This window comes from Hirsutella rhossiliensis (genome assembly GCF_020360975.1).
Source record: "Hirsutella rhossiliensis strain HR02 chromosome Unknown scaffold00002, whole genome shotgun sequence".
In the NCBI taxonomy this organism is placed as follows: Eukaryota; Fungi; Ascomycota; class Sordariomycetes; order Hypocreales; family Ophiocordycipitaceae; genus Hirsutella; species Hirsutella rhossiliensis.
Genome location: NW_025408668.1, coordinates 6,641,186 through 6,668,647, shown reverse-complemented (window position 1 = coordinate 6,668,647; position 27,462 = coordinate 6,641,186). Strand labels below are relative to the sequence as shown.

Here is a 27,462-nt window from a genome sequence, read left to right as displayed (position 1 = left end):
GACCTGCTGCGACTCGCAAGGCGCTGCCGTCGGCGAGTAGCGCATACAAGCCCCACCCGGGCCCAGCTCGCTGCCCCTCTTTTCCCTCTTTCCAGCACACGGTTGCCCCTCACTCCAGAGCTCGTCACCGAAAGCGGTCCAGATCAAATGCCTCTTCCGCTACGCCTTGCTGGGCGAGCCCATCAGAAGAAGAGGTGCGCACTGTAATTACAGAGCCGCCAAAGACATTCCTGGGCCGGCAGTAAGGCAGTACGTTATGTAATAGATGATGCGTGCCTCACCACACGCACGAATGAAAGCCTCCAAGGCAAACTCTTGAACAAAGCTGGAATGCTTCCACTTTGCGCCCCCATAACGAAAGGCTGGCCAGGCAACAGGCAACCAACAGGCTGCCAAAGTCGCCACCAGACCGCTCTCTCGCCTACAGGTGCGTGGCTTTTGGGCTCAGACTTTTCCTACAGTTGCGGCGCGAATTACGGAGTATACGTACTTCTTTTATACTGTACGTACTAAGGTACCTTACTTTTAGCTGCACTGCAGCTCGAGTGGGTGCTCTGACAAAAAGGCTCAATAAGGTGACCATCCATCCACAAGAGAATTTTTCTCATGACCAGTGGCCATTGGTGTATATCAAAATCGCCTAGTTACTTGGTATGCTTTCTTCTTCCAATTCACTCTGCTTGTCCCTCCACCCTCCAATCCTCCAAGGCTCCTTCACGACCAACTCCTCCCTGGCGGGCTTGGTCGCTTACACCGCGGTGGGCCTTGGCTTGGCCTCAATTCTGCCGTGCGAGCTCTCCAGTCTTTGATCCTCCTCTGTATCCTTGGTATCTTTCCACCGGCTCCAGAGGTGGGTTTTCTCATAGACAGCACCTAGGCCGTCGCCGTCTTCGTCGGCGAGTTTGACGTTGCCGAGGAAGAAACATGAGATCCACGACTATACGTCAATGTTAGTCCTATAGCAGTGCTCAGGGCGGGATGCCTTGCGGACAAACCATAACCATCAAGGGGGTAATGGCAACGAAAGCCCACACGACACCCATCTGAGTTTGATCATCAGCCACGTTTCTCAACGCCGCTGCACTGGCCTTCGTTCCCTCACCTTGGCCTTGTAAATGGCCTGTTCCCTGGTGCCAACCGGCTGATCCCGCAGCCTTGAGAAGTCGCCGTCTTTCGCATCGAGTTCTGAAATGTTATTGAAGATGGAAGACATAATCGTCAAGCCAATAGTCCCTCCAAGTGGAATGGCAACGGCCATCAACCCGATGATGGAAGCTCGATGTGCCTTGAACATGCCAATGCCGTGCAACGGAGCCACCATGAATCGGAGACCCATGCCAGCACCAACCATTGCCATCATGCCAAAGATGGGCGGCAATTGTTCCTTGAACAGGGCCCAAGTGAGGACCCCTATGCCTATGGCTTCGATCATTGTGCCGAGGAAGAGCGGAGGGAATGTCATTCTCGGCCAGCGATTACACATCAAGGCACTCAGATAAACACCAACTGCAAGCGTTCAAGTCAGCACTGACTAGAATGGCAACGCTGTTGGTGCTCCATCGTACTTCCCATGCCTGGCGTAAAGAAAAGAATCTGAAGGCCTGCTTTGTCCGAGCTGTTCCCCTAAAACCCGCATGAGCCGATGTTGGGTTTAGCCCCGGAGATGATGCCTTACCTTGACGGCAATGAAATAGACATTACAAAAGTAAAGCACCTGCATCCATGTTAGAGGGTGTGGGTATAATCTTGGGCGGAGGACAATGGCAAGAGCTCACGGCAAACGTCGCTATGCCTGTGGCACATTCCGTATAAAAGATCAATCCAATGTCACGGCTGGTAAGGAGAGCCCACGGGATCATGGGCCGTTGGCGCGTCATCTTCTTGGACAAGACCCGACCCGGGGCAAGCATCCGCTCCCAGACGAAGAAACCTGCCACGAGCAAGCACCCGATGAGTAGCGAAGAGATAACGGCGGCAGACTTCCACGGGTACGTCACGCCGCCCCACGTCAGGGCCAAGATGAGGAGGCCCAGGCCCATGAGGAACAAAGCTTGCCCTCCCACATCGACGGTTTTGAGACGCGCGGCAATCTTGGTAACTTGCCCCGTCTCGGCTGTTTCATCGAGCTCGGGGACGGGCTGCGGCCCAAGAAGATCCTTGCGCAGTATGGTAAAGATGGCGAGTAGTGCAACAGCCCCCACGGGTAAGTTGATAGCAAAACACCAACGCCAGTTGGCTTTTGTAAGGTAGCCACCGATGACGGGACCCACGGCGTAGGACACGCCTCCGACAAGGGCAAATATGGCCCAGTTCTTTGCGTTTTCCTGCAGCGTCACACGGTCGGCGAGGATGGTGCGGACGACAACGTTGAGTCCCGCGGAAGCCACGCCCTGGAATGCGCGTCCCAGGAGCAAAAGCCCATACACGTTTGTCGGCGCAGCAGTGCATATGGTGCTGCCAACGAGCATGAGCAAGACGGCAGCGACGATGGCGGCATATCGACCAAAGATGTCGGCCATCTGGGCCCAGAAAGGGATGAAGGCAGCCGAGGTGAGGTTGAAGGCAGAGACGATCCAATTTTGCTGCGAAACCTTGTCAAAGTCGCTGGCAATCCAGGGCAACGCGCTTGCGATGCTGTAGGCAAGAATTAGATTCATTCATGTTGTGTGCGAGGATAGAAACCCGTACATGGTGGCATCGAGCGCCTGGAGTGCATAAGGCCAGACCAGGCCGAACACCATCTTCCACCTGTACTTTCTCCTCGCTCTCCTAACGTCGGGGGTGGCCAGAGGCTCAGATCCAAGACAGGATTCGGGCAGCATTGGCGGCGAAGTTGAGTCTCTCGTTGGACTCGAAGGGGTAGTGGACAGGTGATTCGCCATGACTTGCTGCAAATTGCAAAATATGGAATCTCGTGACCACGTTGCTCTCGGCATGTCAAGTCGGGATCAGTAGCAGGGTGTTTGGAATACCAGGAGTACAGAGACGTGGGCAGCGACGTGTAAATAGGCTTTGGCGTCGACGCCGATCTAAGAGGCTGCCAGGGCGTTTGTAGCAATGATGACGGCTTACTGGGGGGCACATTGAGGCGCAACGCTGGGCGCAGGCGATGATGCCGGCGGCATGGGATGAACATGGGGCTTGAAACCGAGAGTCGGAAGACGAGGGCAAGGGGGGGATAGTTGAGCCGGCGGCCAAGGGCAGTCACTGATTGGTCGTGGTTGGGGATGGCGAGGCTGTGCGCTGACATGAATTACGTACTTTGTAATGCTGGGTAGATCCAGTCTGGTACCTACCTAGGTATTTACCTACCTAGGTACCTAGGTAGGTAAGGTACTGAAAAGACGCAGAAGAGGACGAAGATGATTACGGGCCCAAGCCGTGGGCGCGGGCACCAGCCTTAAGGGTGTTAAACTAGTCATATTATCCTCTAACAAAACTGGAGGCACCTCCGTTAGAGATGACTGGTTGGTATTGTGGTATATATTTCTCTACAAAGGGCTCGTGCCGCTCAGACTGACTAAGCTAGGCTGGCCCAATCAGGGGCTGCACTCAACAATTACCTACAGTACGTAGGTACCTACCTAGGTATCTACCTTGCCTTGTCTTGATGCAGATAGCATAACACACGGTTAGGTAATCAAGCAATATTCAGCAAGACGAAGAATCCAAAGGAAAGCCCAGTTTCGAACAGGGAGTCGTCTCTCTGCACCGCCATCTCTCCCGTCTTGGAGACCTGTGAGCTCCCGTTGCGGTCACCCTTCCTGAAAGACAACACGGATAAAAACAGGCACATTTCTGCAGCGTACATCTCTTTGATGCTCTACGTTGACTTGGCCGAGGAAAAAGTTGCTCGACCAAGAAATCTAAAGCAGAAAACCCCCGCATAATTATAGGCTTGCCCACGGGTCCCACGGCCAAGCTTCCCTTTGTCCGAGGCGTTTAAAGCCTCCGTCTGGCACGGCTGGCGTGCACCCATCCATACACATACAGTACAGTACACTCACTCACTCACATACATATACCGTCAGCTCTCGCCCACATGGGACCATCACCACCACCACTCCGTCCATGTGAGCACGTCCAGACTGACCTCGTCCTTGCCTCTTCGGACGCCGACCCCCATCTTCTGGACCCCACGCTCTCGCAACAACACGGGCTTGCCTTGCTTTTGATGGTGAGTTGTCGGCTCCTACGTCTCTCCCATCCATCTTCCTTGTCCTCCTGCCTCTTCCAGCCTCCCAAACCACCACGGAAAGCCGCCCTGGTTACACGCCTCTCATCTGCAACATCTCCTTTGGCCCGCCCACTAATTACCCCGGATCCGCATCCCACCTCTCCTCTTCCTCCATCGACCCGGCTTTCCAGCCAGACCCACTAGGCGCTCCGGAATGATCCAGAGAGGTAGTTGGATGCGGGGGAGCTCCACTCGACAAATCCGTCATCTTGTAGCGGCTTGTGACAACCGCCTCCCGGTACCTGCGTTGCTTGCCTTCCATGTCCGACTTAAAAATCGCCGGCCTCGCTTCACCCTCCCCTCTGCCTGTCCTTTGCCTGTCCTTTGCCTGTTCTCCTTGAATCCCCTGCTTGTACAGTCGATTCCATACCCGCCAGGGCCCCGCCGGTGATGCCAGCCTACTGCCTCCAAGACTGCCACTACTTCTACCGCACCGCCCTGCGCGGCCTCAGCATCAGCACAAGCGTCTCGCCGCTCTATTCTTGAGCCACCGCTGACACAATGACTGCCAAAGCCCGCGTCTTCAATCATTCAGACTCGTTGGCAGAGAAGCTTGCCGAGCTGCCCGCCCTGCCGACTACCCCCCGCACTCTTCCGCCCCAAGGGCCCGGCCATCTGACTTGTGCTTACACCCGAGTCCCCATGGCTACCTACAGGGCAAAGGAAGAGACGGCTGGAATTACCTTTGCGGCTCAGGACAAACTCCCCAAGCTGCCCATTCCGGATCTGGAGAGCACCTGCAAAAAGTACATCGAGGCCCTGGAGCCACTGCAAAACCCTCGAGAACGTGCAGAGACGCGACATGCTGTCCATGAGTTTCTCAAGGCCGATGGGCCCGATCTGCAGGAGAAGCTCAAGAGATATGCCCATGACAAGACGAGCTACATCGAGCAGTTCTGTACGTCGTGCCATTTCCCTATCCGGGTTCCGGCCTCATGATTGTCCAGACTGACGTTGGCCAGGGTACGACTCGTACCTCAACTTTGACAACTCCGTCGTGCTCAACCTGAATCCTTTCTTCCTCCTCGAGGACGACCCAACGCCCGCGCGCAACAACCAGGTCACCCGGGCGGCATCCCTGGTTGTGTCGGCCCTCGAGTTCATCAGAGCCGTGCGAAAAGAGGAGCTCCCGCCAGACACCTTCAAAGGCACCCCCCTGTGCATGTACCAGGTTTCGCGCCTCTTCGGCACGGCCCGAGTCCCGACGGAGAATGGCTGCCAGATTGTGCAGGACCCCGAGTCCCAGCACATGGTCGTCATCTGCCACGGCCAGCTCTACTGGTTCGACGTCTTGGACGCCAACTCGGATGTCATCATGACCGAGAGGGACATCGCCATCAACTTACAGACCGTCATCGAGGACGCCGCCCAGACGCCGATCCAGGACGCCGCCAAGGGCGCGCTGGGTGTGCTGAGCACCGAGAATCGCAAAGTGTGGTCCGGTCTCCGAGACGTCTTGACCAGGGTTCCCGGGTCGAACAATGCCGACTGTCTGAGCATCGTCGACTCGGCTCTCTTTGCCCTCTGCCTCGACTACACCGAGCCGCTCGACGCCGCCGCTCTCTGCCAAAATATGCTTTGCGGCACCAGCGAGGTCAAGAACGGCGTCCAGATAGGCACTTGCACGAATCGATGGTATGACAAGATGCAGATCATAGTCTGCAAGAACGGCAGCGCTGGCATCAACTTCGAGCACACGGGCGTCGACGGACACACTGTTCTGCGCTTTGCCAGCGACGTGTATACCGACACGATCCTGCGTTTCGCTCGCTCCATCAACGGCCAGGCCCCGACCCTCTGGACATCCACGAGCCCGGACCCGTCCAAGAGAGGGCTCGAGAGCTTTGGCGACGTCAACACGACCCCGCGCAAGCTCGAGTGGGATATGATTCCCGAGCTGTCCATAGCCGTCCGGTTTGCCGAGACGAGGCTGGCAGATCTCATCGAGCAAAACGAATTCCAGTGCCTCGACTTTGGCTCCTACGGGAAGAACTTCATCACTGCCATGGGCTTCTCCCCGGATGCCTTTGTGCAGATGGCGTTCCAGGCTGCCTACTACGGCCTCTACGGGCGAGTCGAATGCACCTATGAACCAGCCATGACCAAGGTCTTCCTGCATGGGCGCACCGAAGCCGTCCGAACCGTTTCGCCAGAGTCGGTCGACTTTGTGCAGACCTTCTGGGCCGACTCTCCCCTTGAGAAAAAGACTGAAGCCCTAAAGCGAGCCTGTCAAAAGCACGTCGGCAGAACCAGAGACTGCGCAAAGGCTCAGGGCTGCGACCGACACCTATATGCCCTGCTCTGCGTCTGGCAGAAGTATGTCGACGAAGACATGGACAGTGGCGTGAGCAGTGTCGGTCAGTCCAGCTCCATCGATGGATACTCGCCGCCAGGAAGCCCCGAGAAAGAATCTGCCGGGCCCATGGACGGTGTGGCAGCTGGACACGGCCGTGAGCGCGGCAATAGCACCAACTCTCGGCCCCGAGACAACCATCCTCTGCCGTTTATCTTTGCCGATTCAGGGTGGGACAGGCTTAACACGACAGTCTTGTCCACGTCCAACTGCGGCAACCCGTCTTTGCGTCACTTTGGCTTCGGTCCCACGTCCGGTGACGGCTTTGGCATCGGATACATCATCAAGGACGAGTCCATTTCGATTTGCGTATCGAGCAAGCACCGCCAGACGAAACGCTTCGTCGATACGCTGGAGAGCTATCTGTTGGAGGTTCGGCGTATCCTGCGCATTACAAACCGTAACTCGTTTACGGCAAAGTCTTCTCGGGCCCGCGAGGCATCCCGGTCGCAGCCCGTGAGCAGGCTGAAATCGAGGGGGCGTCTCATCACCAATTCTGAGCCGGTCAAGATTCCGCGATCCAATGACGCGGCATCTATGGCCGAGGATAGCGCCACGGTGAGCGATGACGATGAGCTCGGTGGATGTAAGCGCCCAATCTCCTCGCGTCCTGCTTGGTGTAATCTTGTTTCCTATGCATCACGAAACGTGCTGACCAATATGCCATTTGTTAGACGGCTTCTTCGACGCCGGAATGCTTCTCCAAGCACTCAAGGCTCGGGAAAAGGGAACGGACATGGCCGAATCCAAGGTCTCGGAACGGGCCGCCATGTATGCGAGGCGTAGAGACATCGGTAAGAAGTTGCGGCTGATTACAGAATGACGTGGACAGGGCCATGGGGGCGATTGCCAGGCTGCATGCATTCCAACAGGATACTGGTCTGCGTGATGCGTGACGGGTTATTTTTTACATTGGAATACAATTACATACAAAGATATGCATCAAGAGGGCACTTGTGTACATTTCGAAGTCGTTTACTTCCTGCCGTTAAACGACATGCTCGTGCTAGTTTTGAAAAATTCGGGCCGCCACGGATGAGTGGCGGCCTGGCGTCTGGTGCGGCAAAGAAAGGCTTGCCTCGACAGCATAGAAGAGGGAAGGGGAGAGGAGATCAAAGCGAGGAGAGGATGCACATGGGCACACGCGGGGCACGCGCGTCGTCACGTGACCCCGGCATCCGTCCTGGATGACCTTTAGGGTAGGATCGCTGTCGCAATTCAAGCATGATCTGGTTGATGAATTTGTGCTCTTGAGCTTGATGGGCTCAATTGACGCCCCGTGCGAGATTTCTACAACCTCGAGTGTGGAGAGAGGAGGTTGGGAGGTGACGACGCACCCCCGACAATCCGCGACGGAGTTGAGAGGCCGAAACGCATCCTGCCGCTCTCCATCGCAATGCATCGCCGTTTCCTGCAGCGGGCCCTGGACGATCACAGCTCACCTCCGCACCACCACCCACGCACCGCGTCCCGCCATCCGCCGCTGTCGGGCCGGCATCCATGACCGACCTCGTCCGCATCCTCCCCTCCTTCCCGGTCGCCCCCTTCGCCGCGCTCCTCGCCACCATCGAGCAGCACGCCCTGACCACCACGGACCTCCTCGCCCTCCACCCGGCCGACATTGCCAAGCAGACGCACCTGTCGCTGCTCGACCTCAAGCGCCTCATTGCAGCCGTCCAGGCCTCGTTGTCCGACGACCTCGTTCCGGAGAAGCTCCTCCTCGAGGCCTCGCCGCCGCCAAACCCTGCCTCGTCGGCAGCCGACACCACCCCGGAAGACACGCGCCCCCCCCGCCCCACGGCCACGACCCGGGACGTGTCGGCCGTCGCCTTCATCAGCACGCTCGACCATGGCCTCGACGCCGCGCTGGGGGGCGGCGTGCCCGTTGGCTGCATCACCGAGTTCGCCGGCGAGAGCGGCGCCGGCAAGACGCAGCTGCTGCTCTCGCTCTGCCTCGCCGTGCAGCTGCCGCCCCCGCGCGGGCCCCGCAAGCAGGCCGTCTACATCTCCACCGAGTCGGGCCTCGCCACGCAGCGCCTCAAGCAGATGATGGCCTCCAACCCCGTCCTGGCCGCCGTCGACGACCCGCCTTCGCTCGACAACATCTTCATCACCCTCACGCCCGACCTCGAGTCCCAGGAACACATCCTCGAGTACCAGGTGCCCGTCCTGCTGTCGAGGCATCGCATCGGCTTGCTCGTCATCGACTCCGTGGCGGCAAACTACCGCGCCGAGTTTGAGCGCCGCGGCTCCCACGGCTCTAACATGGCCGCTCGGAGCGCCGAGCTCGTACGCCTGGGGTCTCTGCTACGAGACCTCGCGCGGAGACACGGCATTGCCGTCGTTGTGGCCAACCAAGTCGCCGACCGCTTCTCCCTACCCCCCGCGATCCGCAGTATCCCACCTCGAGGCATCCCGGCCGGCACCCAGGAGACACCATTGGCCTCGCGGAGCGCTGGTCCCGCGACCTCCCTCGCGAGCACGCCCTCATCCCCCTCACCCTTCCCCCCCTTCCCGGAAGACGTCCCCCCCGCGCCGCCGGCTCTTCGTCTCGACCACCAGCAACGCTGGTTCACCGGCTGGGGCGACGACCCGCACGCCTCCGACCCCCCCAAGACGCCGAGCCTGGGCCTGGTCTGGTCCACCCAGATCGCATGCCGTGTTGCGCTGCTCAAGCGACCCGTCTACGGGCGACCCCGGAGGATCGCCGCGCCCCTCGACGCCGATGACGACGACGTGGATGCCGCGGCGCCCACTCTCAAGTCCTGGAGGAGGTGGATGAAGGTGGTGTTTGCGCCGCACGTCGGTGCTTCCGGGCAAGGCGTGGATGGTTCCACCGAGTTCGAGGTCACTACGGGAGGGCTCACGGCCGTCAAAGCAAAGACCGCCAAGTCTAGCTAGTGGACGCATTCACGAATCCAACAGGGCGGATGAAGACCCGCCAGTTGGTAGACCTACTGACATCCAACATGCTGCAAGGCCACGGCCACTGCGGGCCACCCCGAACATACACGTGCAGGACAGAAGTGATGTAGATGCAATTTGTTTATCAAGGCACCGTCTTGACCCAGGTATCATGCCCGCTCCCCCTTCCGCGTCAGAAAGCCTCCCTACACCCATTACTCTACGCCGCATCTCATCTCCCGTGCCGCGGCCAATCATTTCGGATGGGGAAACTCATCCTCCAGCTGGAGACGCACTCCGACGTTCATGCTGATGAGTTCCTGCACCAGCAGCTTTGCCGCATAGGGCATCGACATCTTGGTCACCTCCCTTGTGCTCTTACAGGTGTGGCAGTAGCCCTTGTATCCGAACAGCCCGCACTGCTGGCAAATGTCGATCTCGACGCCGTCGGAGCTGATCATGAGCCGCTCCAGCAGGAGCTGAGAGGCACCGTACGCGATCAGGCAGTCGCGCTCCATTTCCCCCAGTCGGAGACCGCCGTCCCTGGAGCGACCCTCGGTCGGCTGCCGTGTGAGGATGGCCCTGGGCCCGCGCGACCGGGAGTGCATCTTGTCCTGGACCATGTGCTTCAGGCGCTGATAGTAGATGGGGCCGTTGAAAATGTAGGCCTCCAACGGCTCCCCAGTCAGGCCAGAGGTGAAGTAGTCCTTGCCCTCCCACGAGAAGCCGTGATTGAGGAGGACCTGGCTCATCTCCTCGACCGGATGCGACCGGAACGCATCCCCGAAACCGTAGTCTTTGCGGCCGTCTAGAATCGAGGCTTTGCCTGTCAGGCATTCAAGTAGCTTGCCGACTGTCATTCGCGAGGGGAAACCGTGAGGATTCATGATAATGTCTGGTGTCAGGCCGTTGTCGGCAAATGGCATGTCCTCCTGGTCGACAATAATGCCAACCACGCCCTTTTGACCGTGACGGGACGAGAACTTGTCCCCAAGCTCCGGGCGGCGTGTCTGTCGTGTCTGGACCTTGATGACGGTCGTGTCCTTCTCGGTCTGAGAAATCATGACCTTGTCTATGTAGGCAGGATCGGGTATTCGATATGAGATCGCAGAGTCGCGATACTCGCTCGGCCCGCGGTCCATGCCTATACCTGTCGTCGTTAGGTCCAGCGGTGTTTCCTTCTTCACCATGACTTCCCCAGACTTGACTCTGTAGCCGACCGTTGCGAGACCATCGTCATCTAGAGCCTCGTACTTCTCTTGACGATGCTTGGTGTTGCCCGAGATCTCATTGAGGGGGTCGCCGATTCGTTCTCTCCTGCCATTGGGGTACTTTTGAAGCTCCGTTGTGTATTTTCTGAACACTTGACACCGCCCAAAGCCCCTGTCGATTGAGGCTTTGTTCAGCACGAGGGCGTCTTCGATATCGTAGCCAGAGTACGACATGACCACCACGGTGGCATTTTGCCCTGCCGGGAGCTTGTCGTAGTGAATAAGCTGAATCGTCTTGGTAATGACCATTGGCCGTTGCGGGTAGACCAAGGTGTACAGAAGAGTATCGATTCTGTTGAACTGATTGTGTGCAATCGCCCCAATGGCTTGCTTACCCATGGCACACTGGTACGTGTTTCTGGGTGATTGATTGTGATGCGGGAAAGGGATCAGGCCTGCCACGGCTCCTAGAAGAGTGAACGGCTCAATTTCCAAGTGCGTCGTGCTCTTGGTGATCTGATGCTCGTAGAGGGTGACGAGTGCATCGTTTTCCTCGTTGACGTCGAGATACTCGACGATGCCATTGGTCAGAAAGTCATCAAACGTTACTTTTCCGAGCTGCAACAGCTTGAGGTGCTCGGCCTTGAGCTTCTGCTGCCCGTTCTTGACGATGATGTACGGCCGACAAATCCGGCCCTCATCCGTTGCGATATGCACCGCGTTGAAATGTGAGTTGATGTTGATGCTAACAAAGGGTGATATCCAGCCCCGGCGACGCATCGTGCGGAACCTCGACGCAAATCTCTTGGGATACCTTGTCAGGGCAAACGGCGTGCCGTTAACGTGTATAGTGTAGGAACCCTGGCGATGCATCTCGGCACCGGAAAAGTTTCTGATGGGCTCGACCCCGGTGTCGAGCGTGAATATCCACCTCTTGATGGGACCCTCTTCAATGTTTGTGGTGATGTGCGTCATCAACGCAAGGTTCTTGACGAGACCGCAGGCTTCACCTTCGGGGGTGTCAGAGGGACAGAGCATGCCCCACTGCGACGGCTGGAGAGCTCGGGGGCCAGATACCTTTCGCGTCTTCTCGAACTGGCTGTTTATTCTTGTCATCATACCGAGAGCACTGATGTAGCTGAGACGACTCAGAACATGCGTGACGCCGGCTCTGTTCATGTTGAAACGTTTGACACTCCAATTTCCCGTCTGGATGGCACGATTGATGCCCAATCCGATGTTATTAGCATGATTACTGATCATGTGGACGGCATCGAGGGGAACGGCACGGTTGTTCTTCTTCAGGAACTTGTCAATGGACATCTTGACCTCGCCCATGAAGCGTTTGAACAAATCTTCGAAGAGGAGCGATAGGAGCTGTCCTGCCAGTTCCAGACGCTTGTTTCCCACAAAATCTCGGTCGTCGACCAGCTTTGGGTCCTGAGAAGCCATGAGAACTCGCCGAGTCATCATGGCGACGTAGATGGCCTTGGGATAAAAGTCGAGCCCCTCGATCGGGACATGCGCTATGACCAAGTTGGCGAGGGCATCGAGTCCCTCCTCGACGCTGTTTCTACGGACTTGGGGCCCAAACTGGCCCTTTCGCGAGCCCATCTTGACCCTTGAGCCGATGTACTCGAGGGCCTGGTGCTGCGTAAAGACGCCGACTTTGGTCGCCTCGTCAAAGTTGATGAGAAACTCGTCTTGATATCTTCCGTCGGAGCCGGCAACCAACTGCATGATCTCGTAGTCGGAGAGACCGCCGAGCGCCTTGAGCACGATGACGATGGGTATTCCTTCCACGAGTACGTTGTGGGTGAGAACGATGCGGTCCTTCTTCAACGTAACGTACGTCTTGGACTTTCGCTCGTGGGTGGAACTGGTGACGGAAGCCGAGATGATATTGTTCTTCTCATCGGCCTCGACAATGACACGATTCTTGCTGAGTTGTTCCTGAATCAAGATGACCTTTTCCGTGCCGTTGATGATGAAGTAGCCGCCGGGATCCAAGGGACACTCGTTCATCGCCTCCATCTGCGCATTGGTGGCGCCACTCAGCCGGCATTTGCAGCTCTTGAGCATCACCGGCATGCGCCCCAGAGGCACGCCCTTGCGGACAATCTTTTGCTTGTCGCGGATGTACGCAATGTCCACCAAGATGGGGGCGGCATAGGCCATGTCACGCAGCCGGCACTCCATCGGAGTGACCTCGGTGCGGGACTTGGCATCGTTGTAGTCTTGTCGGCGCGGCCGTTCGACACGGATATCGGTGAACCTGGGCAGGACGGTTAGGCCATCCCCAGACGTGACGAACGGGCTGTAACAAACTCTAGCCAGAAATTGCTGTCGACATCGCTGCGGATGGTGCGGTTGGTGCGCACAATGTCCTTGATTTCGTGCTCAACGAAGAAGTTGTACGAGTCAATGTGCCTTTGTTCAGGTCAGCATGCGATCGGAGAGGGCAAGGTCGAGGGAAAGTGTGCGCGCACTGTTTGACGAGGCCTTGACAAAGTTAGAGCAAGCCGCGAGTCGCCGGATGCAGAGAGGAAAACTCACCCTTGACCTTGAGGAAGGCGGGCAGCAGCTGGAACTTGTCTTCCTTGGTGGACACGGGATCCGTGAGCTTCTTGCCGTTGTAGAATGGCTCCAGGAGGGCCTCGAAGCCGTCGTCTGCCAGCGACATATTGAAAGTCACCGCAATAGAGGCATCTGGGCGTTGGCGCACCGAGATATCGTCACGGGCTCGGTCTGACGATGGTGGCCTGGAAAAAAGTTCCGTCTACCAGAAGACAGACTTGTTGGTGTTGCTGCCCCGCGAGGCTTGGTGGGGGACGAGTGGCGGGGCGTGGCTGGTGTCAGGGCCCGATAACGATAACGGTCCATGTCGTGCGAAATGCCGTCTCGCCTAGGTATGATCAACAGCCAATCTGCTCTGATGAAGGAATGATTTGTTTTACTGTCTTTAGTGTGAGAGGGTGTGCTGAAGGCCTACTCGTACTTGCCATGTCTCAATTTGAAAGTCTGCGCTTGATAGCGACAAAGCATCATCCGCGCATGACGGCTTAACCAAGCGTCATGCCCCATCACGGCCATCATCTTCTACAAGAGACGCCAGCCATGACAGGAACCACATGAAACAAGAAAAACGGTCGGGCCGCTGTCTCGTAGCCAGCGTCCCCTTTCGGCTTGCAGGGAGAGGGGGGAGAGGGGGGAGAGTTGAGCAACCCCAGACTGATGCGTTGGCGGATTGGAGGCATAGCTGCATGTACTGACTGTGTAAGTAGATGCTCGGCGGCAACGAGAGCGGCGCGGCATCCGCTCCAAACGGCAACCCGGGAAGCCAATCAATCTACGGATAGCAGACTGCCTACCATGGAACCTAATGTTTACTGTACAGTACCTAAAACCCACCTGTCGTATCGTCCGTCTCATGTGCCATGGCTTGCAGACCGTTCTGTTGCGAGCAAGCGGATATATCCCGAGGCTCCACCAGCCGCACCCAAAGCTTACGGTCGTCAACTCGACGATTATAGCGAGGCCTCAACCAGGTTGGGTCTCGTGGGAACGTCTGGTCGACAACCAGCTGATTGGTGCCCTGGCTAAGAATAGGCTGGTGGGATCCTTCAATAGGACGTCGTGGGACCGCAAAACAAACCGAAGCTGGGGAACGTGGCGTTGGCAGTGGACAGTGAGGGTGATGTTGACTTTCCTCAAAACCCTCCCCCACATTGGTCGTCGGCCAACTTTGACGATAGCTCCACTCAAGGCGAGCCAACTTTGCAAAAGTCGGTGAGAAAGCTTGGCCAGCGGATCAGCCGTTGGGCGCAGCAAGGTGTAAGCATGTACGTATGTCGGGAGTGGGTGAAGAAGGCGATGCCTTGCATCCAGTTGACCCCAGGCAAGTCTCGGGGGCTACGTGTCGTGGTGCAAGGGCAGAACTGAATACCCCGTACCTACCCTGCCTACTGTACAGAGTACTGTACCTATCGTTTGGGGTTCACTCTCTCCAGATCTTGCACGGTACGGTACGAGTGCTATACCCAGGCAGCATGTACATGGGTGGGCTCCAGCCCGCAGCCGCGACGTGGCCCTGGGTGCGGGACACCGGACACAGCATACGGAGCATATGCGGCCGTGATGCGACGAACGAAAATGGAGCGAGGTGCCATGCGGGGAGGCGAGGCGGGGGAGATTTTCGGGTTCCAAAATGCCTCGCCGTATGTACATCCGTAGAGCATCCAAGGGCTGGCTGGCCGAGACTGCAAAGAAAAGCAGGCTAGGCTCGCCGGTCCGTAGGAATGACGTTGTCCATGTCAGTTCACGATGTTTTCCCAGTCCAGCAAGACCTCCGGCCAGGATCCGGGCGCGCAGCCATCAGACGAGGCCTGGCGCACCCGTCCTAGCACCAAGAAAGGCGCCCAATAAGGAAGAGCGCTGGCCGCGTGGGTGAAGAGAGAGGACTTGTCGAACCAAGTGTCAGCCGGTTGTGGTGGGGAGGGATCCGTAACGGGAAGAAGAGGTCGCGGGTCGCGAGTCTTGTCAGACCTTGTCAGCCTTTACATGCAGGAATGGCTAGACTCGGTCTGCAGACAGGAAGAGCAAAAGCACAAACGGGGGAGAGCAGTGAGTGATTGGGAAGGCAAGCTTCTTTTGGGTGAGCATTCAGTGGACGTGCTTGGATGAACTCGGTAGTGCCGTGCCCGTTGGATTGGTCGCGTCTCCCTCTGTGCTGCATGCATGCACGCAGTCAATACTGTCAAATATTGCTCTGCGATTGGCGACTTGCCCCTCAGCAGCAGCGTCCAGGGCCTCCCGACGGCGAGGCTTGGCAATGTGACGTGCGATTTGCCATCGGTCCGTCAGCCCCTCGTCGTGACGCCATACGGTTGCGAGCGAGATCCTGTATCGGCCCTGTGGGCTGTGGGGGTGTAGGCATGCGGCTCCGTTTTTTGAGTTTGTGCCGACGGCAGATGAGTCCATCACGGCCCTTGCCCTTGGGGAAAGAGGCAGATGTCGACAAAGGTCCAATGACCAAGCCGATGCGTGATGAAAAACCGAGCTTCTCTCAAGCATCGGCTCGCCGTGTCAAGTTCCAGCTATACCTCTTACAGTGCACGCGCGGGCCGGCAGTGTTGCCGTAGGTACTGTATCCGTACTCCGTACAGCGAGCGGGAGCCCTTATCGGGCTTGACGCTATGCCACTTTGTGCCAGCTTCCCCCAACAACTTCCGAGGCAGGTGGCTCAGTGCTAACTCACAGGAGATGCTCGAGGTAACACACTCTGGACTGTACTCTGTACTGTACCTGTCATCTGAGCACTCCGCACAGCACGCGATGAGAAGCCACTCATCACCGCAGATGAGTCGACTTTGGCCGACTCCCTCTGGCACACCGGGTAGAGTTCCTTGTCGACACTCTCGAGTGCCAAGCAGGACATGCAGGGACCTCGACAAACCGCAGGGCGCCGCGAACGAGTGGAGCTGCCAGACGACACCAGACAAAACGTACCGTACCGGCGCAAAGTGGGCTGTGGATACTTGGGCTCTCTCTCGTGCCCCTCTCGCTCTTCTACTGTAATTTGCATCTTTTATTTTCTTATTTTTTTGCGCCCAGAAAATAATAAACCACCTCTGGTGGCAATTATGTACAGTACGGGCCAAGCCCCAAAGCCCGACGCCGACGAGCTACAGGCTGGCGCTCGATTCGGTGGTTGGAGGCTGTATGTTGCCGCCACCGTCTACCCTCGTCCGCGTAGCATGAAGGGTAAATCCGACCGCTCTGTGCTTGCTATTTGAGCGCAGCCCCATCCGTGAATGACCTACTTTCTACTTTCTATTAGTGTTTCGGATCAACGAAACTCGGGCGGCATCTTCAGCTTCAGCCCGGCAGAAAAAGGTTGCGGGCGCTACCGAGTCCCTCGCCGGCTTCAGACCTCCCGACGGCCCTGTTAGGCGGTACCTCGTACGGACCTCCGCCTGCCAGACCAGGTAAGGTACCGATGCACACAATAAGGCAGCCACGCTCCTAGGCGATCTGCCAAGGCCAATGGAAAGTATCTGCACCGTGCCCCGAGGCGCCCAGAATGACTGCAATATGCTGTGTAAGCCACAGACGTACATGTGCACTGTACTGTATGCGCGAGAGGCATGTTGGCCGGCGACTACTTGTAGTAGGTAGTGATAATTTGGAACCCAAGGTGTGCTTGCGTACTCGGCAAACACTTGGTCACCGTAGGTACGCTGTTGCTAAAAGCAAATCACGGATAGGAGCTGGCAGGTGGTGCGCGTGTAGGAAAAGGTGGTTTATGCAATGGCATGCCTGATAGGCCGGCCCTTTGATTTGCTCCATCGCCTTGTACGGGTTACTCGGGAGTTTGTGCGAGGCGTACGAAGTAATAAATACCGGGCTCTTCTGCGTGGCTTCAGCATTTGGAACAAGTTACGAAGTACATCTACGTCGACATCCGTGCCTAGCCCGGCGCCAGCGGCAACCGGCAGGCCAGGCACTTCACCAGTGGGCGGCATGGCGGCATCCAAACACCAAGGGGCCCCAGCAGGAGGGATCCTCGTTGCTAGCACTTTTGCAACTTGTGAAAAAGGGAAAAAAGCCTGGCGCCACAAATCAGCAACACGCGTTGAGGTGGGCGGGCATTGTCTGTCCATGCTCATTCATCCCCCCGGCACATGCCATACCTCCTGGCAGATGAGAAAGTACCCGCGTCTTTTCTGCTGCGCCCGCAAGATTGCCCGGGATCGTGGCGGGTGTGCAGGTACTTCCCGATAGACGGCCAGGTACTCGCGATACTTGGTACATACCTACCTAGGTAAAATGCTCACACTCTCTCCCGCCCCCACCTCGCTGGGCCCCAAGGCCGATGGGCTCCCAGGCGGGCGGCTACAGGCCCATCTGAACCCTGTCGTCGTCTTGTCCCCGTCCCGTCACCCCTCTGGCCCTCTCTTTGTGCCGTGCTCGGCTACTGCTCGCCATTGTCCGCGTCTTTTGTTCTCTTGCATTGTGTGTCGCTCTCGCTCATGGTCCTTCCATCGCCGCCGGCCTCTCGCTCCTGGCTCCCGGGCACACGCCAGAGCCCTATCTTGCTTGTCGAGTGAAGCGTTGATTTGAAATCGTCTTCGCTGCTCAGAGTAAGTGGTCCTCTGCCTGCCACCTGCCCTGGACTGCCCTGGACTGCCCTGAACTGCCCTGAACTGCCCTGAACTGCCCTGGACTGCCCCGGTGCCCTGACGGACCCCTATCCCTTGCTATCGACTCTCTTGGACGTCGCCGTGGCCGGAAAGGACACGATGGCCTAGGATTGGGAGACGTACGAGCAGCGCGCCTTGCTGCTCTCCCGGATGCACGCTGCCATGAGCATGTGCGTGCGGAGCATCGTGCTTCTCTGTCATCTGTTGACATCGGCGCGTACCCAGTACGGGCACGGAGAAGCCGAGCACCAACAACTAACTGGCGGGCCACGACGTTGAGTCGTCTCCGAGGCTCCAACCCTCAGTCCCCCTGTCTGGATCAGGCCTGGCCCAGAACCCATGCCCACACAACACATGTACCCCTCGCCCCGCCACCCATCATTGTCCTCTCTGGTCGCCGTGCCTCATCTTCGGTCTCCCTCTGCTGTTTGCTAACCTTCTCCTGCTCTTGCTCATGCCTGCAGTATTGGAGACTGAGCCCGCGGTGCCAATTCGGCCTTGACGACCTCTGTCCTCCGCTTCTGTCCGTCATGGACGAGTCGCGCTTCCGATCCCAGCAGTCGCCGAGGAACGAGACGCCAATGACCAACTTTGTCTCGCCTCCTCGCAACGGCGTCCGTCTCCCGCAGCAGACTTCTCACGACCCACGCTCCAATATGCCTCGACGCTTCACTACCGACTCGAGCCGCGTGCCAACCCTATCTTCCGTCACCTCGACCATGACCTCGCCCCAACGAGGCCCAGCCCTTGATGCCACTCAAGAGTACACCGTCCGTCTTCCCGCTTTCCAGCCTGCTTGCTTTGTCGGTGAACTGACCTTGAGCGAGAAACAGGCGTTGCATCAAGTCCAACTAGTACGTGTGCCCGCCTACTTCCCGACCACGAGATCCATTTCGGTCAAGACGCAAGCTGGTCTCCGGGCATCATACCCCCCCACGAATCTTTCTCTCCCCCGCACTCGCCCTCGGGGGTAAGCTGCCAAGGCAGCCAACGGGCACTGACCAGCGCGCTGCAGATAGAGCAAAAGAAACTCGAGTATGAAAGAATCCGAGAGCGGCGACGACGATTCGAAATCGAGATGCAGAGACTAGACCAGCAACAGAGACGGGAAGCGCAAGAGCTCGCGCAAATGGAAGAAGAGATTGGTAGACTTGGAGGGCCCCAGTCGGAGCCGACGACGCCGCCCGAATACCATGATAATTCCGGGTTCCCCTCCATCTTTTCGCGGCCGAATCGCTACTCGACCTCGAGCCTCGCTTCTCCGCCTGGCTTGTACAATCGACCGGCCCGCTCCGGCTCGCAACTCACGTCCCCGCCTTCTGGCATAATGCAGCATCGGTATGGGTTTGAAGAGCCGATGCCTTCCCGATCTGTGCCAACAACACGCCGAAACAGTGACGATGACGAAAAAGAAGAGGCGGTCCGACAGGACCCAACCAGTCACAGATCGACTAATGCGTAAGTACTCTATCGTCCCTGCTTGCTCTTCGATTTGAACTTGGGTGCAGAAGAGCTCGCCCGCGGCGAATTGGCTGTCTCCGCGCGAGTAGGCGCCAAGTCAGCGCAGAAGCGTAGTGAAACCAGGCTGCTCTGGTTTGGCGATGTGCTCAGCGGTGAGCTGCGGCACAGCGAGAAAGTTCTTTGCTGGCCCGAGGGAGCAACCAGCTCACATCGACGCATCCGGAGCAGCAGGTGCTTTGTGCTTGCGCGGGCCTCGGGTGTGCAGCTCTTTCGAGGCGGAGACCTCAAATATTGCTGCAGCACGAGGCTCCGCTGCCTTCGTTCCTTTAATCCGATGCCTCAGGAGCGAGCGCATGGAGGCACTGCTTGACACTGGCCCTATTCTCAAACAGCGCACAATAGGAGCGCTCGAGACAACAACCCACGTTGCTTGCCCAAAAAGCTGCTGCTATCCGCATCAACCATTTCACCATTCTACTCCTATTGTTTCCTTTCTCTTCATTCACACCTTATCCACACACTGCCCCCCTTCAACCCCGTCAGTTCCTAGTTGCCCACACGCTACACTATCTATAGATCTGACTGGACTGTCTCTGCGAGTCGGGTCACTACTCTGGGCTCTTCCCGGACTGTTCTGCCAAACGCTTCTATCCAGGAAACTAACTTCCCACTTCAACAATAGCCTCAACCGATATTCAATGCCCGTGACGAGGTCGAGAAACGGACTGTACGACATGAACCTGGATCAGACGAACACGACACGCTTTCTATTCGGCGACGACGAGCCAAAGGCGCTTCCTCGTGGCCAGACCCCGGACGAGAACTTTCCTACCCTTGTGAGGCGTGAAGACCAAATGGTGAGCATTGTTTTCCTGTCGATTTTGCCCTGTTGTCATCTTTACTCATGGCAAGTGCCTTGCTCGTTGCACGAGGCTGCTTCTGCGTCTTGCAGTTGGCTTGAATGCGCCTCTGGTAGCTTGGGCAACGAGGCGCGCGGCCTTTCGCAGTCCGCACTCCTCTGTTCAGCACAGGCGCTGCCGTAGCAGCCTCGCTAAAAGTTTTCCCCTTCACGCTCCTTGAACGCCCCCCTTCTCCCGCTTTTCCCGCAACCCAATCCTCTTTCTCGCGCGTCATTTGCTCCTTCACCTCTCCAACTGTCTCGCCTTCACGCTTTTGTTTGCCCTGGAAATCAGCCGCCCTTGCGAAGCACCGTGTATCCCGTCGAGAATCATCGTAAATTGCTTTCTGACCTATGCTGTTCTTGTCCAGTTGTCTGCGTCGTCTGCCGCGCTCGATCTTGCCTTATCCCCATCCCCTCACCCCGAGCCGACAGCTGCCAACGGTTGGAATCGTGTTAACCGTCACCGGACACAGCAGAGCCTTTCCTCGATAAACGGCTCATCCCCCAACCAAGGCGGAGAAATCTCTAACATTGGAAGCCGACCTGCGTCGCTTCGGAACTCCCTCGACCTCAAGTACTTCTCGGGAACCACGTCTGAAACGAGTGGCGGCATTTTGTCCTCTCAAAATCACCACAACATGACTGCCACTCCTCCGAGACTTCAGAGCTCGTTTTCCGCCAACGACGTCCCCACGGTCAAGAACCCGTCGGGCCCGTCGATCATGGGCGTCAATGCCAACAGCCATGCCCAGCAGCATTTCCACAACCACAACGCCAGCATTGGCCGCATTCCCGCTGGAGCAATGCCGACCAGGGGGCACACGCGCGAACTCTCCAACGACAACAACCTGAACAACGGCCGCGAGCAGGGCAGTGCTTATCCGTCAATCCAGTCGGCCCTTCAGGCAAGCGCGCCTCCATTTGGACCCGGTCTCACGAGTGCTGCGCCCATGACTTCAGCCGCGACTGTGTCTTCCCCCACCAGCACCTCGATGAACCAGTTCCACGGCTTCTATCCGGCAAACGGCTTCGCCCCGCTCAACGCCAATACTGGAGGCAGCTTTGGCATCCCGATGCTTGCTGCTGGCATGCAGCAGATGACCATCAATGGTGTCAACGGCGGCTCCATGTACCCTGCCCAGAATTACACTGGATATGGCTCGGTGCCATTCAATCAAGGAGGTGGGCAGCCTCGGGACAGCCAGGCGCGTGTGATGCAGCATCGTCGCCAGCTCGACAGTGAAGGTATTGAGACCCGGATCCCCTGGCGAAGAGCGTGTATACTAACCAGACTTACAGCCATGTCGCGTTACCACAATATGCCTCTCGAGTCCTTTCGCGGCCAGATCTACGAGCTGTGCAAGGACCAGCACGGCTGCCGCTACCTGCAGAAGAAACTTGAGGAGCGGAACCCTGATCAGGTGAACATGATCTGGCTTGAAACTAACCAGCACGTCATCGAGCTTATGATGGACCCATTTGGTAATTATTTGTGCCAAAAGCTCCTCGAGTTTTGCAATGACGATGAGCGAACCGTCTTGATTCAAAATGCGTCTCAAGATATGGTGCGCATTGCTCTTAACCAGCACGGCACCAGGGCTTTGCAGAAGATGATTGAATACGTCAGCACCGCACCGCAGGTCCGCCTGATCATCGAGGCTCTCCGCTTCCGCGTGGTCGAGCTCATCCAGGATCTGAACGGCAACCACGTCATCCAGAAATGTCTCAACAAGCTCACCTCCGCCGACGCTCAGTTTATCTTCGATGCCGTTGGTAACAACTGCGTCGACGTTGGAACGCACCGCCACGGGTGCTGCGTGCTACAGCGCTGTATCGACCACGCCTCGGGCCACCAGAAGGCGTGGCTGGTCGACCGCATCACTGGTCACGCGCGAGTCCTCGTGCAGGACCCCTTCGGCAACTACGTCGTTCAGTACATCATTGATCTGAATGAGCCAAGCTTCACTGACCCCGTTGTGCAATCGTTCAAGGGCTGCATCGGCTTGCTGTCGCGTCACAAGTTCAGCTCGAACGTGATTGAAAAGTGTCTGCGCTGCGCTGGACCTGAATCCAAGGATATCATTGTGGACGAGCTTCTTGCTCCCCAGGAGATGGAGCGTCATCTGCGCGACTCGTTCGGGAACTATGTCGTTCAGACTGCTCTCGAATTCGCTACGCCTCACCAGAAATACCGCTTGGTCGAGGCTATTCGACCTCTCTTGCCGCAGATTCGCAACACTCCGTATGGGCGTAGAATCCAGGCCAAGATCTCCCTCCACGACAACCGTGGCAGTGCCGCGTCGAGTGGACAGGCCACTCCTGCCGACAATACTCAGGGCCAGATTTCCATTCGACCCGGCCATGCCCGGGCCATGTCCGGAAATGCTCCTGGGCTGCAGAACAACGGGCTCACGAATGGCGGCGTCACAGGACTCGGAAGCCAGGGCATGCGCCAGAACATACCGCTCTACGCCAACAATGCCACACCTCCGGCCTCGGGTTCCGTTCAGCAGGGCCCCGTCCACCAAGGCTCCACCCACCAACCTCAGTTCAACCAGATGGCGCCCGCCGGTTACTCGCCCGCCCACCCTGCCAACCACCCGACGGACGCCGGCGAGCCTCGTTGGCTGTAACTCGTTTGCCCCTCCGGTGTGCTGCCACTCAGAGCAGGGCTTGTCTGTACAACGCTTCCGTCTACGATACTTTCCCCTTGTTACTGGGCGGTTTAAAAACTTCGCAAGCACGGTTACGACACTGCCATGACCTCATGATTTCCTTCTTGCCCCGTGTTGAACTGGCTCATGAACAGACCGTCAGCTTCGCACGACCAAGCAACACTCCTTCATGCGACCAACACAGCACTCTTGCGCGGTGCTTTGTGTGTACATTAAACAAGGAAGGGGGTCTGAAGAAAAGTTCATTGGTTAGTGTCTCCTGCTCGCTAGCAGCGGGCAGACCAACGGCCGCATCCTGTATGTGTATTGGGATCGGAATCTACGACTCGCCCGACCCGCATAGACGCATTTATCTCTTCTTCCTCTTCATATTGCTGTTTTGTCTCTTTCATTTTCCCCCAAGTGGGCTTTTGCCATTTCGATTTCGACTTCACGGTTTGTCTTCATCGATTGATACGATCTGGACCCGACAGAGAGGTCCATGACTTTACGGCACGACTGTTACGATGCATTGGATTCTATGCGGCGGCAGCGGACTTGCTTGTGCATTATGGGCCCTCACGTCTCTTGACACCGACGGGTGGGCGCAAGCCTCGATGTCGAGGCCTTGTCTCGCTGCCGCATCTCTTCACTTTGGGGCAACCGGTCATGCTACACGCACACCCGGTGTAGGCTTCATCGCTGGCTCGTTTTCATGTGGTCTTTCCTGGCTTTGGGGCTGCCCGATTCTCGGGAAGACGCAGGCAAACAATGGGGAGCAGTTGTGCAGCCTGGAATGGAAACCGCCGTGGGAGATAGGGATATGGGGAGGTGGTGAGGTTCGCGCTTGGCACTTGTATGAATTCCGAGATAGGAAAAGAAAGTTCGCATTTTGCTTTACTGACACGACTGTTGCGCCGTCTTGCAGTCTGGTTTTGCTTGGTGCGGGAAGCAAGTGGAGGGAGGGAGCTGCTACGGAAACTGGCATCCAAGATGCCCATTGGCTCCTTGTCAAGCAAATTCTAGAGAGCAGGTAGCGATGGGTGCGAAGCCTGTGTCATGCTTTTTCGATGCCAAGATCCTGAACCAAAAGGTATGAGAGGCCACTCAGGCAAGGTCTCGGAACGAGGGCTTAGACTGTACAAGGGGCAGGCTGGCAAGACGGCGGAGCATCGGCATCACAAAGCACGCAAGGCCTAGACATCTGTGCCCATCGAGATAACGGGATCCATTTCTTTACCGGATATACCACGGTCTCAATTTCTTTTGTGTTGCCGTAAAAAAACCCAACCGAAACGTGAAGGCCTCCAAGTGTCCTCGCCCATACCAGTCCCAAGCACCACGCAATGCCCAAGCCAGCCAGCAGTCCCGGCGCGGGAAAAGAAGCCAAACACGGGAGCCACCCTGGTCCCGAGGCGAGGCGCTTATCGGTAGCGCCACAGAGACAGGGTGTTGTGGCGCTTCCAGGTCTTTCTGCGGCCGGCGCGCGTCTTGTTGTAGCGGTGGCCCTTGTTGAGGCCGCGTGACTTCTTGCCTGTGGCGGTGAGGCCGCGGGCCTCGCGGTGCTTGTGGACGGGGTTGACGATCCAGTTGATGCGGGGGTCGATGCGGATCGCCTTGTGCTGGGGGTCGACGAGGATTACCTCGTAGTACTTGTAGGTGGAGTCCTGGTTGATCCAGTACGAGTTGAGGACACGCAAGTTGGCGCAGCGGCGACCGACACGCTCTTCGGCGGTGGCCTTGAGCGAGCGCTGGTACTTGAGCTGGTTCACACCCTGGTTGGTGGGCTTGCCTAAGCATCAAGAGTCCGGTCAGTCACCAAGTCTGGTACGGGGTCATCGCTCCTGTGCTTTCCGGAGGGGGCGCAGCATACCATAGGTGGCACCCTTAGGGACGGGGCGCTTGCGGCCACCGCGACGGACGCGGACGCGGTAGACAACGTAACCCTGCTTGGCCTTGTATCCGAGACGGCGAGCCTTATCGGGGCGCGAGGGGCGGGAGGCGCGGTGGATGACGTTCAATTGACGAAGCTATATTGATGCACTCTCAGCAAAGCGTTCAACGAGTGTATAGCACAGGCGAGCGTCGGCGGCCGCAGGGCTCAGAGCTTGTCTCCTCTCGCGATCTCCCTCGGTTGCGGACGGAAAGTCTTTCGTCCTCGAGAAATCAGGAGAGTAGGCAAAAGCCCGCAACCGCCTCGCTCGCCCACAGGTCGGAGAAGTCAAACGTAGCCGGGGCTCATCGTACCTCCCAGCAGCGCACTCGGAGGAGGAAGCGCATCACATCGGACTGCTTCTTCTTCTGAAGTTCCTCGACATACTTGAGGGCACCCATCTTGGCTGATGCGCGAGAAAGACAAACGTCAGCCCAGGCAACTCGTCTTGCAAAAAGTCAAACAGAGGGAAGAGAGAATACGAACCGGCTTGAGTGGTGAGGTTTGCTGCGGGTGGTTAGTAGTGCGAGGAAAGAGGTTGACTCGGAAAAGTCCAATCGCCAAATTCCCAGGCGACGTGGGAAAAAATCGAGAAGCAGTTTGTGGGTTAAGCGACGCACTAGTCCCTATATGGGGTGGCGTTGTGGGCTTTGTATCTCGGTGCCCTCGAATGGCGCTAAGGCTGTCTGAGTCAGCCAGGTGAAGTTTGCCTCACCGAGCGGACTTGGAAGTGAGCCTTAACCGAGACCTCTCATGCAAGGGGGACCAAGATAAGATCGACACCCGCTTGGCTTTGGCACATCAAAGTTCCCTGAACTAGCGAAATGGTGACAGGAACTGAACATCGTACATCATCCATGCGATTTCTGTTGCGCCTCTGGCAACAGCCCTACGGTTCCTGAGAGGACTCTGAAAATATCCCGAGCAGTCATCCCCCAGGTGACGTCTCCCCGCTGTGGCTTCGCCTCGGCGAGAAGTTCCGTCGCCATGGTGTCTATATCGCTGCTGCCGTCGGTCTTTGCTCGATCCTCAACCAGGCCATTATTGGCATGAGGCATCACAATGCCGTTCAAAATCCTGAATGCCACCCCCATTGCGCTCTCGTTCAAGGCCCTGAGATTGGCCTCGTCCTGATCCCAGTGAGTCCGCGTCGGCTCCTGGGTGTTAATGCTGCCCTGGTTCAGAATTTCGTAACTTCTGACCAAGTCTTGAAGGCTTGTCAGGCACTGTTGCGCTCTCTGGAATGTCTTGTTATCGCTGTTTTCTGGCGTGCCATGATGCAGAACACGGGCCATGTCAGGAGTTATAGATTCGGTGATTGCTGGTATGTCTTTGCCGAGCCTGCAAATCGGGTCAAAAGCTTGCAATACAGCGGACAGACTCTGACAACGGGGGACTCACGTTTCCTTCGTCAACTGCTTCTTCATGAGCTTGGCAATCTCCCCGGCCTTCCTGCGCATCTCCATCTTGGTGTCCTTGACGCCTTTCGCTGTGTTCATGGCCGACGGCATGAACTCTCTAGCGATGCAACGCAATGAGTACCTGCGACAAATGTTGTGGCTGGCGGGCATCGTTACCTGTCGTCTGTGTCTCCTTCAAAGAAGGCTGCCCCATCTTGACATGGCTTCTTGGTAGCCTTGCTGGTCTTTGGCGCTGCTCGGGCCCTTTTTCTCGAAGCAGGCTTTGCTTCAGGCTCTTCCTTCTCGCTTTGCTTCGCTGACGGCCGAGTCAGTCTCCTCTCTTGCCGAACATGTTGGGAGAGGCTCGTACTCTTCGCTGGCTGATTGGGGTTTCTCTTCCTCGTTGCAGGAGCCATGCTTTTTGGCCGTGAGCGTGGTACAGTCTCTCTCGATGCTGTTGTATCCCATACGAGACATGCGTGTGTTGGCAAGCTGGAGAAAAACGTACTGCGCTGAATCAAGGCGGTGTGGCACCTGTCTTGACCGAGGACTGCTCGTGCCTTCCTTCTCGGTAGGAGCCCCGTCGCAAGACACGTGCCCTCGTGGTCATCTCCAGATGCGTCAATGACATGCATCCTTCTTTTGCTCCAGGCGGCCGGACATACAAAGAGAGCACATTGAACTGTTCGTCCTGCCAACATTCCTCAATGAAATCAGCTCGAGTTCGTTCTTCTAAGCTCTTTACTTAATACCCGCGTATCAACCCTGCCCGAGGTACTCGTCCAATCTGAATACTTCGCAACCGGCGGGAAAAGATGTAAAGGAAAAAAAAGTCCGTCCAGGAAAACAACCTTCTGGTCCGTACATGTCTTCGGTCATGCCCAAGCCATATCCTTTTGTTTTGCGTATTAAATACAGCGTCGATGTTGTTTAGGTACTCAAGCGTCTCTGTCTATGTCCGGCCGTTCCAAGTGAAGTAGAAGCAAAGCCGCCTCCAGTCTTCCAAACCCCTGTTTCCTGTCTTTATAGTAGTGTGCTAGGCTCAGCATCCCAAGTGTCTTCGGTGGTAACCGATTCAAACAAATCGCAAGGCGGAAAGAGAGAAGAAGAAAACTCCGACCAACAATACAACGTGATTAAGCAGACAGTTGGACACTGCGGGAACGAACTGCAATATTTCCTCTCGGACCGAAAACTGCCGATCCG

At 57.1% G+C, this 27,462-nt stretch overlaps 7 protein-coding genes across 7 annotated transcripts; 3 read left to right on the top strand and 4 right to left on the bottom strand.

Annotated features, from left to right (window-relative positions):
* Window positions 1-748: 748 nt before the first annotated feature.
* On the bottom strand, window positions 749-3,125 carry HRG_02364 (major facilitator superfamily domain-containing protein; the record flags this gene model as incomplete). Its single annotated transcript, XM_044860835.1, has 9 exons — window positions 749-937; window positions 996-1,043; window positions 1,103-1,506; window positions 1,566-1,623; window positions 1,676-1,714; window positions 1,776-2,138; window positions 2,202-2,634; window positions 2,689-2,769; window positions 3,073-3,125. The coding sequence occupies 9 exons, from the start codon at window positions 3,123-3,125 to the stop codon at window positions 749-751; spliced, it is 1,668 nt and encodes a 555-aa protein (XP_044724468.1).
* Window positions 3,126-4,627: 1,502 nt separating this feature from the next.
* HRG_02363 (choline/Carnitine o-acyltransferase domain-containing protein) lies at window positions 4,628-7,413 on the top strand (the record flags this gene model as incomplete). The annotated part of the gene is made up of 4 exons (XM_044860834.1): window positions 4,628-4,694; window positions 4,752-5,135; window positions 5,200-7,176; window positions 7,265-7,413. The coding sequence occupies 4 exons, from the start codon at window positions 4,628-4,630 to the stop codon at window positions 7,411-7,413; spliced, it is 2,577 nt and encodes an 858-aa protein (XP_044724467.1).
* Window positions 7,414-8,090: 677 nt separating this feature from the next.
* HRG_02362 (rad51 domain-containing protein) lies at window positions 8,091-9,491 on the top strand (the record flags this gene model as incomplete). The annotated part of the gene is made up of 1 exon (XM_044860833.1): window positions 8,091-9,491. The coding sequence occupies one exon, from the start codon at window positions 8,091-8,093 to the stop codon at window positions 9,489-9,491; it is 1,401 nt and encodes a 466-aa protein (XP_044724466.1).
* Window positions 9,492-9,748: 257 nt separating this feature from the next.
* HRG_02361 (RNA polymerase rpb2) lies at window positions 9,749-13,388 on the bottom strand (the record flags this gene model as incomplete). Its single annotated transcript, XM_044860832.1, has 5 exons — window positions 9,749-11,800; window positions 11,861-12,980; window positions 13,034-13,135; window positions 13,195-13,207; window positions 13,262-13,388. The coding sequence occupies 5 exons, from the start codon at window positions 13,386-13,388 to the stop codon at window positions 9,749-9,751; spliced, it is 3,414 nt and encodes a 1,137-aa protein (XP_044724465.1).
* Window positions 13,389-18,437: 5,049 nt separating this feature from the next.
* On the top strand, window positions 18,438-22,902 carry HRG_02360 (pumilio-family RNA binding repeat domain-containing protein; the record flags this gene model as incomplete). Its single annotated transcript, XM_044860831.1, has 7 exons — window positions 18,438-18,677; window positions 18,735-18,761; window positions 18,923-19,245; window positions 19,303-19,365; window positions 20,051-20,225; window positions 20,638-21,514; window positions 21,569-22,902. 7 exons carry the CDS (start codon window positions 18,438-18,440, stop codon window positions 22,900-22,902), a joined length of 3,039 nt encoding a protein of 1,012 aa, XP_044724464.1.
* A 1,445-nt stretch (window positions 22,903-24,347) lies between these two features.
* Window positions 24,348-25,257, bottom strand: HRG_02359 (ribosomal l15 domain-containing protein; the record flags this gene model as incomplete). The annotated part of the gene is made up of 4 exons (XM_044860830.1): window positions 24,348-24,590; window positions 24,645-24,715; window positions 24,797-24,953; window positions 25,171-25,257. 4 exons carry the CDS (start codon window positions 25,255-25,257, stop codon window positions 24,348-24,350), a joined length of 558 nt encoding a protein of 185 aa, XP_044724463.1.
* Window positions 25,258-25,707: 450 nt separating this feature from the next.
* On the bottom strand, window positions 25,708-26,355 carry HRG_02358 (uncharacterized protein; the record flags this gene model as incomplete). Its single annotated transcript, XM_044860829.1, has 2 exons — window positions 25,708-26,197; window positions 26,258-26,355. The coding sequence occupies 2 exons, from the start codon at window positions 26,353-26,355 to the stop codon at window positions 25,708-25,710; spliced, it is 588 nt and encodes a 195-aa protein (XP_044724462.1).
* Between the last annotated feature and the right edge of the window lie 1,107 nt (window positions 26,356-27,462).